Below are 16,294 nucleotides of genomic sequence, written 5' to 3'. Positions count from 1 at the left end.
ATTTACCTTGAAGAAAATATTGAGACAGAACTAGAATTTGCTAAATACCTGCAACGGAGAAAAGAAAATCAGGAATCAGACTTGGAGATGGTGAATGAATTCATTTTGGAGGAACTTTCAAAGACCACTAATGAGAGGGAATCAGATCTAAAGATGGTGGAGGAATTTATTTCTCAGGAGTTTTCAGATCCCAGTTTAGAAATCTCAGATGATTCATTGGATGCTCTTCCACCAGCTGATAACCAAGGTTCCAGAGATGAAGAGGCTTCTGTTGTGCTATCGGAAGAGGCACCAGCTGAAAACCCAGGGTCCAGAGATGAAGAGGCTTCTGTTGTGCTATCGGAAGAGGCGCCAACTAAAAACCCAGGGTCCAGAGATGAAGAGGCTTCTGTTGTGCCTCTTCCCATAGCACAACAACAGAACGAAGCAGCTGGAGTCGAAACGAAGAACCACCTTCAAAATGACGGAAAAGATCAATGCAAGGGAGTTTCACCAGCACCAGGACATAAAGAAACAAGAGTTTCATCAGTGGAAAACGTTGTTTCCACTGAGCAGCATCTCTCAGAGGAATCAACCCTCTCAAAAGGGATTCGGTTAGTTGATGCAGAGCTGGAGTCAGTGGTTACCACAGAGCTTGAGGAACCGCTGCCAGTGACCTCAGACGCAGAAAAGGAGGAGCAGCAGTCATCCATCATGCTGCTTATTAATACCATCGTTACCAAGGCCATAACAAAATCTAGGACAACCTGCAAGTACAAACACCTCCAAAAAATCACAGAGAGGTTGTCTGAGAAAATCTGGGCCGAGGTCAAAGAGCAAGACCTGAAGAATATTCAAAGTAAACTGGACAGTCTCAGCAAAGACATTCTGAGAGAAGTCACCAAAAAGATAGGCTGCTCAAGAAAAGACATTTTCTTACTGTTGGGCTTAAACAACTCTATGGTAGACGAGGCATTAATTTCTATTTGTAAAGAAAAAATAGTAAAAAAAAACAAGAAACCCAACCTCATCAAACATTTCTGGACCTCTATAGGCAAGACTTTCAAGTCCCTATAGATAATTTTCTTATTTTTATCCCATCCTATAACACAAATGTATGTTGGTGTTTACTGTTTCCCCTGAGACAGACTGGCGACCTGTTATGTAGCGACTTGTTATGTATTTCTCATTTGCACAATATTTTGGTCAATTCAAACACAAAGGGTTCAATTGTTAGGGGCTGCACAGTGACACAGTTGTCTTGCAGCAAGAAGGTCCTGAGTTTCATGCGTGGGTTCTCTCCGGGTGCTCCGGCTTCCTCCCACAGTAAAAAAAAAAAAGCCTGTCAGGTTAATTGGTCTGTATAAATTATCAGTGTGTGTGTGGACATTTGTCCAGACTGTCTCTGTGTTGCCCAGAGACAGACTGGTGACCTGTTATTATATAAATCTAATTTGCCCAATTTTTTGGTCAATTCAAACAAAAAGGGTTCAATTGTTAGGGGCTGCACAGTGATGCAGTAGAAAGAGCTGTTGCATTGCAGCAAGAAGGTCATGGGTTCAAATCCTGGGCCGGTGTATTTCTGCATGGAGTTTGCATGCGTGGGTTCTCTCCGGGTGCTCCGGCTTCCTCCCACAGTAAAAGAAAAAGCCTGTCACATTAATTGGTCTGTATAAATTCTCAGTGTGTGTGTGTGTGTGTGTGTTTGTCCAGTCTGTCTCTGTGTATAACCAGCAGAGCAGGAGTTTAAAATAAACTAATCAACCACCGCTGTGTTCAGGGAGGCTTATTAATAATTGGAAAATAATATCAAATATATATACTTTTCTACTTATGTATATAAATAAACTGGCTGAAATATTTGCCAGCTACTATGAAAGTGTGTATATATATACACTGCTCAAAAAAATAAAGGGAACACTTAAACAACACAATATAACTCCCAAGTAAATCAAACTTCTGTGAAATCAAACTGTCCACTTAGGAAGCAACACTGATTGACCCGACGAGGGACCCTGTTGCCAATCAGTGTTGCTTCCTAAGTGGACAGTTTGATTTCACAGAAGTTTGATTTACTTGGAGTTATATTGTGTTGTTTAAGTGTTCCCTTTATTTTTTTGAGCAGTATACTTATGTATATAAATGAACTGGCTGAAATATTTGCCAGCTACTATGAAAGTATGTATATATATATATATATATATATATATATATATATATATATATATATATATATATATATATATATATATATATATATATATATATACATACACACACTTTCATCATAGTGTGTGTATATATACACACACATATATATATATTAAAAAAAAAATTCCCTTCTCACCCTCCGCGGGTGGTCTGTTTCATCCTCTGAGCTCGGGTCCTCTACCAGAGGCCTGGGAGCTTGAGGGTTCTGCGCAGTATCTTGGCTGTGCCTAGAACTGCACATTTCTGGACTGAGATGTCTGATGTTGTTCCTGGGATCTGTTTGAGCCACTGCTCCAGTTTGGGGGTGACTGCCCCGAGGGCCCCAATGACCACAGGCACCACTGTGGTCTTCACCTTCCAGGTCTTTTCCAGTTCCTCCCTGAGGCCCTGGTATTTCTCCAATTTCTCATGCTCCTTTTTCCTGATGTTGTAGTCACTTGGTATTGCTACATCCACCACAACGGCTTTCCTCTGTTCTTTATCCACCACCACAATGTCCGGTTGGTTCGCCATTACCATCTTGTCTGTCTGGATCTGGAAGTCCCACAGGATCTTAGCTCGGTCATTCTCCACCACCTTTGGGGGTGTTCCCCACTTTGATCTCGGGGCTTCCAGTCCATATTCTGCACAGATGTTCCTGTACACTATGCCCGCCACTTGGTTATGTCGTTCCATGTACGCTTTCCCTGCCAGCATCTTGCACCCTGCTATTATGTGCTGGACTGTCTCAGGGGCCTCCTTGCACAACCTACACCTTGGGTCTTGTCTGGTGTGGTAGATCTGAGCCTCTCTGGTGTTTAGGGCCTGTTCCTGGGCGGCCAGGATGAGAGCCTCTGTGCTGTCCTTGAGTCCAGCTTTCTCCAGCCATTGGTAGGTTTTCCTGACATCAGCCACTTCAGTTATTTGTTGGTGGTACATCCTATGTAGGGGCTTGTCCTCCCATGATGGTACTTCCAGCACCTTGTCTTCTGTTCCCCATTGCCTGAGACATTCGCTGAGCACATCGTCCGTTGAGGCTTTGTCCTTGATGTATTTATGGATCTTGGATGTTTCATCCTGGACAGTGGCTCTCACACTCACTAGTCCTCTGCCTCCTTCCTTACGGCTCGTGTACAGTCTCAGGGTGCTGGATTTGGGGTGGAACCCTCCATGCATGGTTAGTAGCTTCCTAGTCTTAACATCCGTGGCCTTCATCTCTTCCATTGGCCAGCTAATTATTCCGGCAGGGTATCTGATTACTGGTAAGGCATAGCTGTTTATTGCACGGATCTTGTTCTTGCCATTGAGCTGGCTTCTCAGGACTTGCCTTATTCGTTGGAGGTATTTGGCTGTGGCTCCTTTCCTTGTGACCTCATCGAGGTTGCTATTTGCTTGTGGTATTCCCAGGTACTTGTAGCTGTGCTCTATGTCTGCTATTGTTCCTTCTGGGAGTGAGACCCCTTCTGTGTGGGCGACCTTCCCTCTCTTTGTAACCATCCGACCACACTTCTCTAGTCCGAATGACATCCCAATGTCAGTGCAGTAGATCCTGGTGGTGTGGATCAGTGAGTCGATGTCTCGCTCGCTCTTGGCGTACAGCTTGATGTCATCCATGTAGAGGAGGTGACTGATCGTGGCCCCATTCTTGAGCCGGTATCCGTAGCCAGTCTTGTTGATGATTTGGCTGAGAGGGTTCAGGCCTATGCAGAACAGCAGTGGGGACAGAGCATCTCCTTGGTATATGCCACATTTGATGGACACTTGTGCAAGTGGTTTGCAGTTGGCTTCAAGGGTGGTTTTCCACAGCCCCATCGAGTTTGCAATGAAGGCTCTTAGAGTCCTATTGATGTTGTACATCTCTAAGCATTCAATGATCCAAGTGTGTGGCATTGAGTCGTAGGCTTTCTTGTAATCAATCCAAGCGGTACACAGGTTGGTGTGTCGGGTTTTGCAGTCTCGGGCAACTGTGTGGTCTACAAGGAGTTGGTGTTTGGCTCCTCTGCTATTTATGCCTATGCCCTTCTGTGCCTTGCTCATGTATTTATCCATGTGCCCGCTTATCTTAGCCGCTATGATGCCTGACATGAGCTTCCATGTTGTAGAGAGACAGGTTATTGGCCGATAGTTGGATGGGACTGAACCCTTCGAGGGTTCCTTCTGTATCAGGATTGTGCGCCCTTCAGTTAACCATTCAGGGTGAGTCCCATTTTGTAGAAGCTGGTTCAGTTGAGCTGCCAGTCGCTCATGGAGGGCAGTGAGTTTCTTAAGCCAGTAGGCATGGATCATGTCAGGTCCTGGTGCTGTCCAGTTTTTCATACCCGAGACTCTGTCTTGGACATCTGCCACAGTGATGGTTACCGGGGCTTGTTCCGGGAGGTTGCTGTGGTCCTCTCGTAGAGAGGACCACAGCAACCACTGTGCATTGCTGTTGTGGGACGCCTCCCTTTCCCATATGCCTTTCCAGTATTGTTCAGTCTCCAGCCTGGGTGGGTCTGCTCTGTTGTTATTACCCTGCCATTGAGAGTACACTTTAGCTGGTTGGGTGGCGAAGAGCCGGTTAATCCTCCTGGCTTCATTCTCTCTCGTGTATCTCTTTAGGCGGCTGGCCAAGGCTTGGAGCCTTTGTTTGGTAGTTTCGAGTGCTTCAGGTATGGGCATCTAGGTGTACTTCTTGGGTACTGATCTTTTCATTGCACCCCTTTGGAGCTCTGACAGTTGACTCACTTCCCTCCTTGTTATCTTGATCTTAGCCTCTAACCGTCTTTTCCATGGTGGGTATTGGGTCTCATGGTTGCTCTTATAACCAAGCATCTCAAGGATCACTGATGCTCAGTTGTATATCAGCTCATTGGTTTCTGTTATGGTGTTGGTAGGGATCGATCTCAATGCTGCATTCACATCTTCAATGAGACTTTCTGATGGTACTTCACTCAGCCGTTGTAATTGGCGTCGGGGTCGTCTGGTGTTCATTCGGGCCATGATTCTCTCTCTCAGGTCATATATATATATATATATATATATATATATATATATATACACACACACACACTTTCATAGTGTGTGTATATATATACACACACACTAAAGCTACTTTCACCCCTGCCTGGAACATTAGGCACCAGCGCCTCCAGACTTTATTAAGGGATAAAGGGTGTACAGAAAATGGATGGGTTCAGTTTTTAAGTTTTGTCTAGACCTTTTTTGAGATTAATTTCAAAATTTCTGAGTTTTTGGCAGGCGTTTTTTTTCTCTATCTACTATGGCTCTAATATGCCATCATAACTGGCATATTAGTTATCCCAGTTATAACTAATATGCCCAGAACCAAGAAGGTCCTGGGTTCAATTCCTGGCCAACGCCTTTCTGCATGGAGTTTTTATGTTCTTCCTGTGCATAGTGGGTTCTCTCCGGGTACTCCGGCTTCCTCCCACAGTCCAAAAACATGACTGTCAGGTTAATTGGTCTGTATAAATAAAGACGCAGCCAGAAATGTTTGAAAGATTTAATCATTTTTCATGTTTCTCCAGAACTTTCTCTCAGTCTCATTTCCTCAAACCAGTTTCCAGGTTTTCCACATGAACCACAGATAGTTCGTTGGGGTTGACGTCTCACTCTGACAGGAATCCGTGGACTATCCTCTGCCTCCCCCTGGTGGTGGTTGTCAGTTCCTGCGCTGCTCCTGGTCTTTTCTGCGCTGTTTTTCCTTCTGTTTCTCCAGTTTGTCCAGAGCTTTCCTCTCTTTCTCCGCCGCAGTTTGGACGTCTTTGATGCGGCGCTTCAGAGCACTGCGGTCGGTCGAACTGAGCATGCCCAGACCCTGCAGGGGAAAGAGACAGCAGAGGGTCAGAGTTCCTCTGGAGGGGTGATCACATCATCAGCACCCTCCTCATCGTCACCTTCAGCTTGGTGCTGTCCATCTGCAGGAGCTGCTCTCCATCAATGTCTCTGGCGCTGAACTCTGGGATGTACTGCTCCATGTGGAGTCCTCGGAGCCACTGACAAACCTCCTGGGTCGACCAGGAGGAGATGGAGGAGGAAAGCTCATCACAGGGCTGAGGAGGAGGAAGAGGAAGAGGAGAGGTTTGTAAAGTTACACACTAAAAAGTCTGTCATTGAGGGCTGCACAGTGATACAGTTGGTGCTGCCTTGCAGCAAGAAGGTCCTGGGTTCAATTCCTGGCCAACGTCTTTGTGCATGGAGTTTTCATGTTCTCCCTGTGCATGGTGGGTTCTCTCTGGGTACTCTGGCTTCCTCCCACAGTCCAAAAACATGACTGTCAGGTTAATTGGTCTGTATAAATTCTCTCTAGGTGTGTGTGTTTGTAATACCTTGTGGGGATGATTTTCCTGACACATACTATGTTGTGGAGACCAGTTGCTCCTTGTGGGGACCGAAGCCTGGTCCCCACAAGGGGAAACCCTGTTTTTGGGTCAGGGGTCAAAGTTAGGACTAAGGTGGGAATTGGTCAGGGTTAGGAAAAGGGCAAAGGTGGTTTAGGCTGTAGAAATGAATGGAAGTCCACTAGGGACAGGCGTGCGTGCGTCGTGCGTGCGTGCGTCGTGCGTGCGTGCAGACGGATGGAGGGTCTGTCATTCTGTCATTGAGTAAAAAATGTCAGTGTTCATCTTTCAAAGTCATATTTTCACCATATTATTCCTACATTTATAAATGTCAGAAATCCAAACTAAATATTTAATTCACAAGCTAAATATTTAGTTTACAAACTGTACATTTAACTGTCCAATCAAACATTTAAGAAACTCTTTAGTTTCCAGCTAAGGGTTTAAATCTGAGCTAAATACTTAGTTTTCAAACTGTTTGTTTCAGATTCCAGCTAATCATAATCATTTCATGCTGATGTGCTAAAAGTTTTAGTATTTCTATTTAATATTAACTGCAAACTTATATCAAACTATCCCAACATAAGATGCTCAACATTCTCGATTTTGATTTATTACTGTTAAGATTTATTCTGTTATTTATTACTTTGTTCTTCTAATATTATTATTTTGACTCCATTATCACATGACAGTATTCTTGTCATATTATGACGTTATTCTCATAAATAAATATATTTAAAAATCCTGGCCTGGCCTTCAGAGCGTCACCTCATCAGAGGACTGGGACAGGGTGTGGTACGGATGGGAGGATCTGGAGGACGACTCTGGAGGAGGAGAGGTGGAAGAGGAGGTGGGAGGAGGAGAGAACTCCTCACTGAGAGCCGACTCCTGGACAGAGAGCAGAAACAACATCAGTATAAATTATATTCAGTTTTTAATTGCAAGTCATTTAAAAATCACAATTTCTTCTGCATGAAAACTATTTTATTAGAGCTGAAACAAACAAATTATTTTAGTGATTTATTAATCTATTATTCTGACGATTAAGCACTTAATCTTTAAAAAAAAAAAGTTGGAATTTTCTCCACATTTTTCATTGACTGCCTTTTTACTCAACATTAGAAATACATTTAATTTTTAATTTAATTTTTTATTTTTTTAGTAATAATTTCTATGTCATTATAATATAAAAAAAACCACACAATTTCGCGATTAAGTGATTTGTTTTTTACAATAATATATATTTGATAATGTATGTAGAAATTATTTTACTGATAAAACAAACAAAAAAATTGCTCTTGGGGCCCCCTGGTGGCCGCGGTAGGTACCGCACGCTTCACCGGTTTCATAAGCTGCCATGCAACGTGTGGAGCATCCAAACGTCCAAGTCAGAAGTTAAGAAAGCAAAACAATGTCTCAAAAAGGGGCTTATCCTCCAGGGAGGGAGAAAAGAAAGAGGAAGAATAGAAAAAAAGCCAAGATGTAATGATTTGTAAAAGATTAGTAAAGCTGCTGATAGAAAATTAGCTTTCAGGGTCCAATTAGCTTTCAACAGCCAAACATTTTTGCTAGGGTCTTTGTGTTTGTGTGAGACTGAGTTTAAACTCTAAATGAGTTGATTCTCATGGTGGCTCTGTATATTTCTGAGGTATTTTTGGCGGCTTTGATAATGTTTTATAACAATAATTGAAACTTCTCAATGTTTGACAAGGTCTAGCAAAATGTTTTCACGTCAGGCTACATGGCTGCTACATCGACGAGCTGCTCTATGCTGTAGTTGGGGATTTGTTGTTTACTGCTGAGCAAAATCATTTTGTGGCTAAAACAAACATTTTTAAATTTTTTTTCAACTTCTCAGTTATGTGAAACTTCTGTTAAAATCATTTGAAGGCATAAAATCAGTCCAGTACCGGCACCGGTCCACATTCTCAAGGGAGAAAGACTCACCTGGTATAAATTACATTTTTAGCTATTGGAGTAACGCTTAATTTAATTTATTTAATCAAAGAATGTCATGAATATGTAAATCAGTAAATGTCTAAATAATTAACAAAAACCTTGAAGTATAATCATCTCAGGATGAATTATTGTTCTTAACATTCAACAGACGTAAAGGAGATAATACTCTGAATATTAATGTCTCAATATGACGCAAAATGTATCAATAAAAACAGACTGATTTTAAAAAATGTCTAAAGAAAAATAAAGTTTTTAAAAGACAAGCTGCAGTCTGAGAGCTTCTTACCTCTCAGGTGAGTCTGAGGAGAAAACCTGGAGCTGCTCTTCTGTCCAGATGATAAAATGTTTCTGAAAACGGTTCAGACAGGTGGGTATTTACCCACTTTACTGAGTGGGCACTGTTACGGCCCAAGGCCTTTTCCTCTGGGTCTCTAACATCCATGTCTTTAATTGGTGCTGATTGGAAGTAGAGGCAGCTGGCCAGTGTCTCCAGATCCACCTTAAGACTCACTACTTCCTCTGACTGATCAGCTCTTTTCTTTCTGTCTCCCTGCCACTCTCTCCCTTTGTCCCTTTCTTTCCCAACCAGTTATGACTTTTGTTAAATAAATTCCTTTTTAAGTTATTCCATGCATTGCTTCCCTTTCATTTGTTATGGTTTAAGAGCCAGACCATAACAAATTGGGGGCTCGTTCAAATTTATGTTAGTTTTGTTGAGTTAGTTAAGTGGTAAACATTGTTTGTTAATTTAACTGGGAAGCTAGTGTGGAAATCTTGAGTTTAGTTTTGGGAAAATGATTTTTTTTTTTCTCTCTCTTCTCTGGTTTGGTGTAAGTTGCCTGATTTCGTCCTTTCTGATGAGCTCATTGGTAAGTTTTAATTGTTGACTGATTTGTGCAATTCATTATGTCTCATCTGAACTGATTCCCCTGTAGGCCTCAGCGTGTCTCCCCTTTGGGATTCATGTGCTCAAAAACAGTAGTGTGGGATCATATGGTTGGAGCAGTTGTCTCGGGGGCACGGCCATAGTGTTGGGGGGGTTGCCAATTTTCTTGGCGCCTTTTCCACTCTATTGGTATTAAGTGCATAAATACCCACCGTCCCTGATCTCTGAAGACTAGGGTTGAGCTAGAAAGTTTCTGATAGGCAGTTAGAGGGGAGGTTTGGGTTGATTGGTTTGTGTTGCACAGATTGTCAGCAATTAAAAGTTTGAAACACTGTTTTGTGATTAAGACTTTAGTCATGTCTGTGGAAGACTTTAATAAATCTCCATCGGCAGGATTTTTGGAGCAGTGTTCTAGAGAACAACTAGTAAAAATTGCTGAACACTATAAAATAAGTGTCGGTGATAAAAGGTTGAAAGACAATGTTAAAGCAATTTTAAGGGAGAATTTAATTGAGATGGGTGTTTTGTCGTCACCTTCCAGACCTGACGATTTGGGTGCTCAGGTTGTAAAGTCTGACGTTTTGGATTTTGAACAACAAAAGAGATGTTAAGGTTGAGAATGCAACTGGAGAAAGAAAAGGAGTTGGCTTTAGAGAGGTTACGACAGCAGGCAGATTTGGATAAGGCTCTTGCTTTGGAAAAAATGAGACAGGAAATTGAATTGGCAAGAATAAATTTGGAAAGTGAGAAATTAAATCTGGTGAAAGATGGCAAATTGTCTGCGGAATCTTGTGTTGGGGACTCAAAATGCAAACCCTCTGATGTATTAAATGACTTGCGTTTGGTGCCTAAGTTCAGTGAAAAGGATGTTGATACTTTTTTCACTTTGTTTGAAAGGGTTGCACACACAAGAGATTGGTCTGATTCAGACCGCATACTTTTGCTTCAGTGTGTTTTGATTGGTCGTGCTCAGGAAGCGTTTTCTATGTTGAGCTTGAATGATGGCCAAGATTATGCCAAGGTTAAAGCTGCAATATTGAAAGCTTATGAATTAGTCCCTGAAGCATATAGACAAAAGTTTAGAAACTGGAACAAAGGTGACAAAACTTATGTGGAGTTTGCAAGAGATTTGGAAATTCATTTCAACCGATGGTGCACTTCCTCTGAGGTTAAGACACTTGGTGATCTCTGTAATTTAATGGTTTTGGAACAATTTAAAAACTCTGTTTCTCATAAAATTGCAGTGTACATTAATGAACAGAAGGTTAAAACTGTGTCAGAAGCTGCAGTCTTGGCTGATGATTTTGTTTTGACACATAAAGATGCAAGTGGAGAGCACGCAGAGAGCACACATTCTGGAGGTTCTTTTTTGGATCGCAGTAACCATGATCTGGACAAAATTTGTAATTATTGTCACAGAAAAGGTCATTGGAAAAAAGACTGTGCTTTGCTGAAATCCAGAAATAAAAATGGAACTCAGGTTAAACCAGCAGCGTTGCTGCATCAGTTTCTGTGAATGTTCCTCACAAAATGGCTGAAGTGTCATCTTCTGGGAAACCTGACTTGAGTTCTTACAAACCATTTCTGTTGGAGGACATGTTTCTTTGGTTGGGAGTGACGTTAAGATGCCAGTTACAATCTTAAGAGATACTGGTGCATACGATTCATTCATTTTGGCATCCGTTTTACCTTTTTCAGATGAGTCTGACACTGGATTATCTATACCTGTGTTGGGTATGGGCATGTCTGTGTTTTGTGTTCCAGTACATAAACTTGTGCTCCATTCAGAGTTGTTTGAAGGAGAAGTAAGAATGGGTGTGAGACCAGCGCTGCCTGTGATGGGTGTTACAGTTATACTGGGGAACAATATAGCTGGAGGGAAAGTCTGGCCTGATCAACCAGAGTCTCCAGTTGTTGTTTCAGTACCTTGATCAGCAGTGGTCCTGATGAAATGAAAAATCACACCCTGACATTTTTCAAGCATGTGCTGTGACACGGGCAATGAAAGCATCCAGTGATGTACATCAGGATGAAGATGTCAGAAAAGATGAACAGATTTCCTCTTGTCTGTCTAATATTCCTCTGTCTATTCCACAGGATGATCTGGTGCAGGAGCAAAGATCCGATCCCACCATACAGCATTTATTTCAGTCTGCATTACCTGTTGAAGAGATGCAGAGCCATGCTCATGGATACTTTGTTGAAAACAAGATATTGTTAAGGAAGTGGATGCCATGTGGTGAGAATGGTATTGGGGAGCCAGTTTATCAGGTTGTGGTACCTTTGAAATGGCGTGACATGGTCTTGCAGGTGTCCCATGATGAATCAGGACACATGGGAGTTAGGAAAACCTACGATCGCATTTTGAGAAATTTTTTTGGCCACGACTGAAAAAGATGTATCATCTTATATTAAAACTTGTCACACCTGTCAGCTCACTGGTAAACCCAATCAAGTTCTAAACCGGGCACCACTGCATCCTATTCCAGCTATTGGTAAACCGTTTGAGCACTTAATAATTGATTGTGTGGGTCCTCTTCCCCTTCACGTTCAGGTGCAAAGTACCTGTTGACTGTTATGTGCCAAAGCACCAGATATCCAGCAGCATACCCATTGCACACACTTACTGCAAAGTCTGTGGTGCGGGCTCTTATGCAGTTTATTGGCATTTTTGGGATACCTAAAGTCATTCAGAGTGACCAAGGATCTAATTTCTCCTCTCATTTGTTTGCACAGATTTTGAAGCAGCTGCACATTAAGCACAACCAATCTACAGCATACCATGCGCAGAGCCAAGGAGCACTGGAACGATTTCATCAAACATTAAAATCTTTGCTCCGGGCTTATTGTGTTCAGATTGATGCTGATTGGGAGGATGGTCTGCCTTGGTTGTTACTTGCAGCAAGAGAAGTAACACAAGAGAGTATGGGCTTTAGCCCTAATGAATTGGTGTTTGGTCATACTGTGCGTGGTCCGTTAACAGTTTTGAGAGATGAGTGCCAGGATGCTGCACCGCCACAAAACCTGTTGAGTTATGTTAATGGGTTTAAGCAGAGACTCTTTACTGCTACTCAGTTGGCAAAAGAGAATCTATCGTCTGCACAGGAAAAAATGAAGCGTTTGTATGATAAGAAAGCTGAACGTCGTGTTTTTCTTTCAGGTGACCAAGTACTAGCTTTACTTCCTGTTGTGACTTCACCATTTCAGGCCAAGTTTCTGGTCCGCACACAGTTTTGAAACAGCTGTCTGATCAAAACTATCTTATTGCGACTCCAGAAAGGCGGAAGAAACAGCGAATAATTCATGTTAATCTATTGAAACCTTATCATGTTCGTGCTGATAATGTCTTGGTGGATGAAGTTCACCCTGTGTGCATTGCTGAAACAGGGACATCTGCTGGTAATGAAGGGAATGGTGATGGGTTGCCTGTTCCAGATTCAGCCATTTTAACTGGTCGACTCAAGAATTCTGAATTATTGGAAACATAGATGCTGTGCTAAGTTATTTGCCAGAATCTCAATGCTTTGAGTTGATTCAGTTGATAAAATCCCATCCTGATTTGTTTGCAGATGTCCCATCCTGCACGCACCTGATCGAACATGATATTGAGGTGGGTGATGCACAACCCATAAACAACGGTTCTACAGGGTTAACCCAGAAAAACGTAAACATCTGGATGCTGAGGTTGACTACATGTTAAAAATGGCATCGCTCAAGCATCATGTTCAAGCTGGTCTTCACCTTGCTTGCTAGTACCAAAATCAGACAAAACCTATAGATTTTGTTCCGATTTCAGAAAAGTCAATAGCATAACTAAGCCTGATTCATTTCCTCTACCTCGTATGGATGACTGCATTGACCAGATTGGTAATGCTAAATTCATCAGTAAGATAGACCTACTAAAAGGTTATTGGCAGGTCCCTTTAACCAAAAGGGCACAAGAAATATCTGCCTTTATTACACCAAGTGGATTATATTCATACAATGTTATGCCTTTTGGCTTGAGAAATGCGCCAGCAACTTTTCAGCGCTTGATGAATAAAGTTGTTGGGTGTTTAGAAGGCTGTTCTGTGTATTTAGATGACGTTGTTGTCTATTCTGATAGTTGGTCATCTCACATGGAACGACTCACTGCTTTGTTTGACCGTTTGCGGAATGCACATTTGACAGTGAATCTGGCCAAATGTGACTTTGCCCGAGCAACTGTTGCTTATCTTGGTCATCAAGTGGGTCAAGGTAAAGTATGTCCGGTTAGTGCAAAAGTTGAAGCGATTGCAAAATATCCACTACCAACGACTAAAAAGGAACTCATGAAATTCTTGGGTTTAGTGGGATATTATAGAGCCTTCTGCAGAAACTTTTCCACTGTGGTTGCACCTCTGACAGACCTTTTGAAAAACAATGTGAAATACATTTGGTCCTCTGCTTGTCAGCAAGCTTTTGAGGATGTGAAGATGATGCTGTGTAATTCTCCTGTCTTGCTGGCTCCTGATATGACTAAGCCTTTTCAGCTCCAGGTCGACGCTAGTCATGTTGGTGCAGGGGGAGTCCTTTTGCAACTGGATGACTTTTCAATTGAAAGACCTGTGAGTTTTTTTCTAAGAAATTTAACAGACACCAGCTGAATTATTCAGTCATTGAAAAAGAGACCCTTGCTCTTATTTGGTCTTTACAGCATTTTGAGGTCTATGTGGGTTCAGGGCCTCTGACTGTATTTACGGATCATAATCCTTTGACCTTCTTAAATTCTTTTTGCTGCCCAAATCAAAGGCTTGTGAGATGGTCATTGTTTCTGCAATCTTTTTCCTTAGATATTTATCATATCAAGGGGAAGGATAATGTCATCGCGGATGCCTTGTCAAGAGCACCAAGACAGTAACATTTTTTTCTTTCTTCTCTCCTACCTGTCTAATAGTCACTTCAAGGTGCCAGTGGTTGTGTATGGATGGGATCGGAGAGAATCTAAGTTTTGTTTCATTTCAGCTGGTCTGAGATATTAGTGCACTTAATTTTGTTTTTCTCTATTTCCAGATGTTAATGCACAGGTTGCCCAGGGTTCCAGTGGGGACCCTGTCTTGAAGAGGGGGGGTGTTACGGCCCAAGGCCTTTTCCTCTGGGTCTCTAACATCCATGTCTTTAATTGGTGCTGATTGGAAGTAGAGGCAGCTGGCCAGTGTCTCCAGATCCACCTTAAGACTCACTACTTCCTCTGACTGATCAGCTCTTTTCTTTCTGTCTCCCTGCCACTCTCTCCCTTTGTCCCTTTCTTTCCCAACCAGTTATGACTTTTGTTAAATAAATTCCTTTTTAAGTTATTCCATGCATTGCTTCCCTTTCATTTGTTATGGTTTAAGAGCCAGACCATAACAGCACACACCCAGTCAGGGAAACACCTGAGTGGGTGTTACCCTGACTTCATTTAAATCTTTGAAGATGGAAAACAGTTTTACTTTCTTATTAACATGTTTTGTAGAAAATAAGAAGTTAAATTGTGTTTTTAATGTTTGTTTTTTAGTAAAACTCAGAATAAACTGATTTCTGTGTTTATTTTATGAATAGAAGATAATCCAAAATTATACATTTACAAACAAAAAATTAAAACATTTTATTATGGTTATGGTCAGATAACAGCTGAAAATTAATCTTTTAATTTTAAATTTTCTTATTTTTATAAAATATAGTCTTTTTGTCTTTATGCACAAATATGTATTCAAATTATGTAGTTTTTAAAATCCTACATAGTCGCACATTCCTTAGATCTGATAACATAAAATCATAACTTTGTTCTTACTGTACATGTTGGTTTTTGTTGGTTTTTTATTTTTTATATAAATAAATTTTTAAATCTTTCTGTGATTCCTCTTTGCTGAGTTTTATGTTGGAGGCTGAAATCCGGTTGAACAGGTTTAGATATAAACAAACTGGATGATGATGATGATGTTGGAATTCCAAAGAAATTCCCGAATGAACCTTCCCATAAATCCGATGATTTCTTGTAACTCAGCATCTTTCTCCTCTCCACGGTTTGGATTATTTATTTTAGTGATCAGGTCTGAATCTTATTGGTTTTTACCAAAGATTCTCAGTCAGATCAAATAAAATGTCTCTTTATCTCAAGTGTGTTTGAATATTTAGCAACTAAAGTGTAAAAATTAAAAAGCAGAAGGATCCACAAAGTGTCACAAGCTAAAAATGTGGAAGTGATGGATTTTTTATTGCAGAGATTTCAAAGGACCAAAGTGAGGAAAAGTTTACAAAGTACGAATACTTTTATGTGGCTTTAGCTCTACAGACTTTATTGAAAGATTAAGTAAATGTTGATTATTATGGCTTGGACTCAACAGTAACTTTAATCAATCAACACGTCAATCAGAACATTTCCAGCTCCAGACTGAATCTGGGAAGGAGGAGCGACTCTCAGTCCTTTACATTAAGGTCAGCTGCATCAGTCCAGCAGAAAGCAAAGGTTTCCTCTGACAGGTTCTGCTCACCCATCTGGACCTCTGTTTGCTCCTCAAACATCTCTCAGGTCAGCAGAGTTTATATTCACATTTTAATCAGGTCTTTGGCTGCAGCTGCTTTCATGGTTTATTTTATTTTGATCCTGAGATAAGAAGAAGTTCCAGCTGACAGAGAATAAAACCATCAGAGCAGCAGGTAACTCACCAGGTTGTTTATGATTGGTGTTTTTGCTTGATCAAGATTTCAGGAGAAGAAACTTTGTCTTGGAAGTTCGTTCACTTAAAGACGACGTCTGACGTCTAAATGTTGAGAAAAGTTAAAGATGCTTCCTGTCATATATCTAATTCAACACAATAAGAATAAAATCAACTGGAATAAGTTAAATGGTCTTCATCAGAACAGTAACTTGGTATCAAGTGATGATGAAGAAAGACTCAGACTCAGCTGAAATATTTGCCAGCCTCTATGAAAGTTCAGG

General features: G+C 41.3%; 1 protein-coding gene across 1 annotated transcript; it reads right to left on the bottom strand.

Annotated features, from left to right (window-relative positions):
- Nucleotides 1–5,656: 5,656 nt before the first annotated feature.
- Nucleotides 5,657–7,514, bottom strand: LOC145552833 (sterile alpha motif domain-containing protein 14-like). Its single transcript, XM_081610804.1, has 3 exons — nucleotides 7,278–7,514; nucleotides 6,066–6,221; nucleotides 5,657–5,986 (listed from the first exon to the last, which is right to left on the bottom strand). Exons 1-3 carry the CDS (start codon nucleotides 7,419–7,421, stop codon nucleotides 5,831–5,833), a joined length of 456 nt encoding a protein of 151 aa, XP_081466930.1. The 5' UTR covers nucleotides 7,422–7,514; the 3' UTR covers nucleotides 5,657–5,830.
- Between the last annotated feature and the right edge of the window lie 8,780 nt (nucleotides 7,515–16,294).

This window comes from Poecilia reticulata, chromosome 9 (assembly GCF_904066995.2).
Source record: "Poecilia reticulata chromosome 9, P_reticulata-male-v2, whole genome shotgun sequence".
Taxonomy (NCBI): Eukaryota; Metazoa; Chordata; class Actinopteri; order Cyprinodontiformes; family Poeciliidae; genus Poecilia; species Poecilia reticulata.
This window is presented reverse-complemented; position numbering and strand designations above follow the sequence as displayed.

Coding starts and splice junctions, on each gene's coding strand:
- LOC145552833 (XM_081610804.1), bottom strand. CDS start 7,421: ATGTTGTTTCTGCTCTCTGTCCAGGAGTCGGCTCTCAGTGAGGAGTTC. Junction 6,222..7,277: donor TGTCCCAGTCCTCTGATGAG/GTGACGCTCTGA, acceptor CCTCCTCCTCAG/CCCTGTGATGAGCTTTCCTC. Junction 5,987..6,065: donor TGGACAGCACCAAGCTGAAG/GTGACGATGAGG, acceptor TTTCCCCTGCAG/GGTCTGGGCATGCTCAGTTC.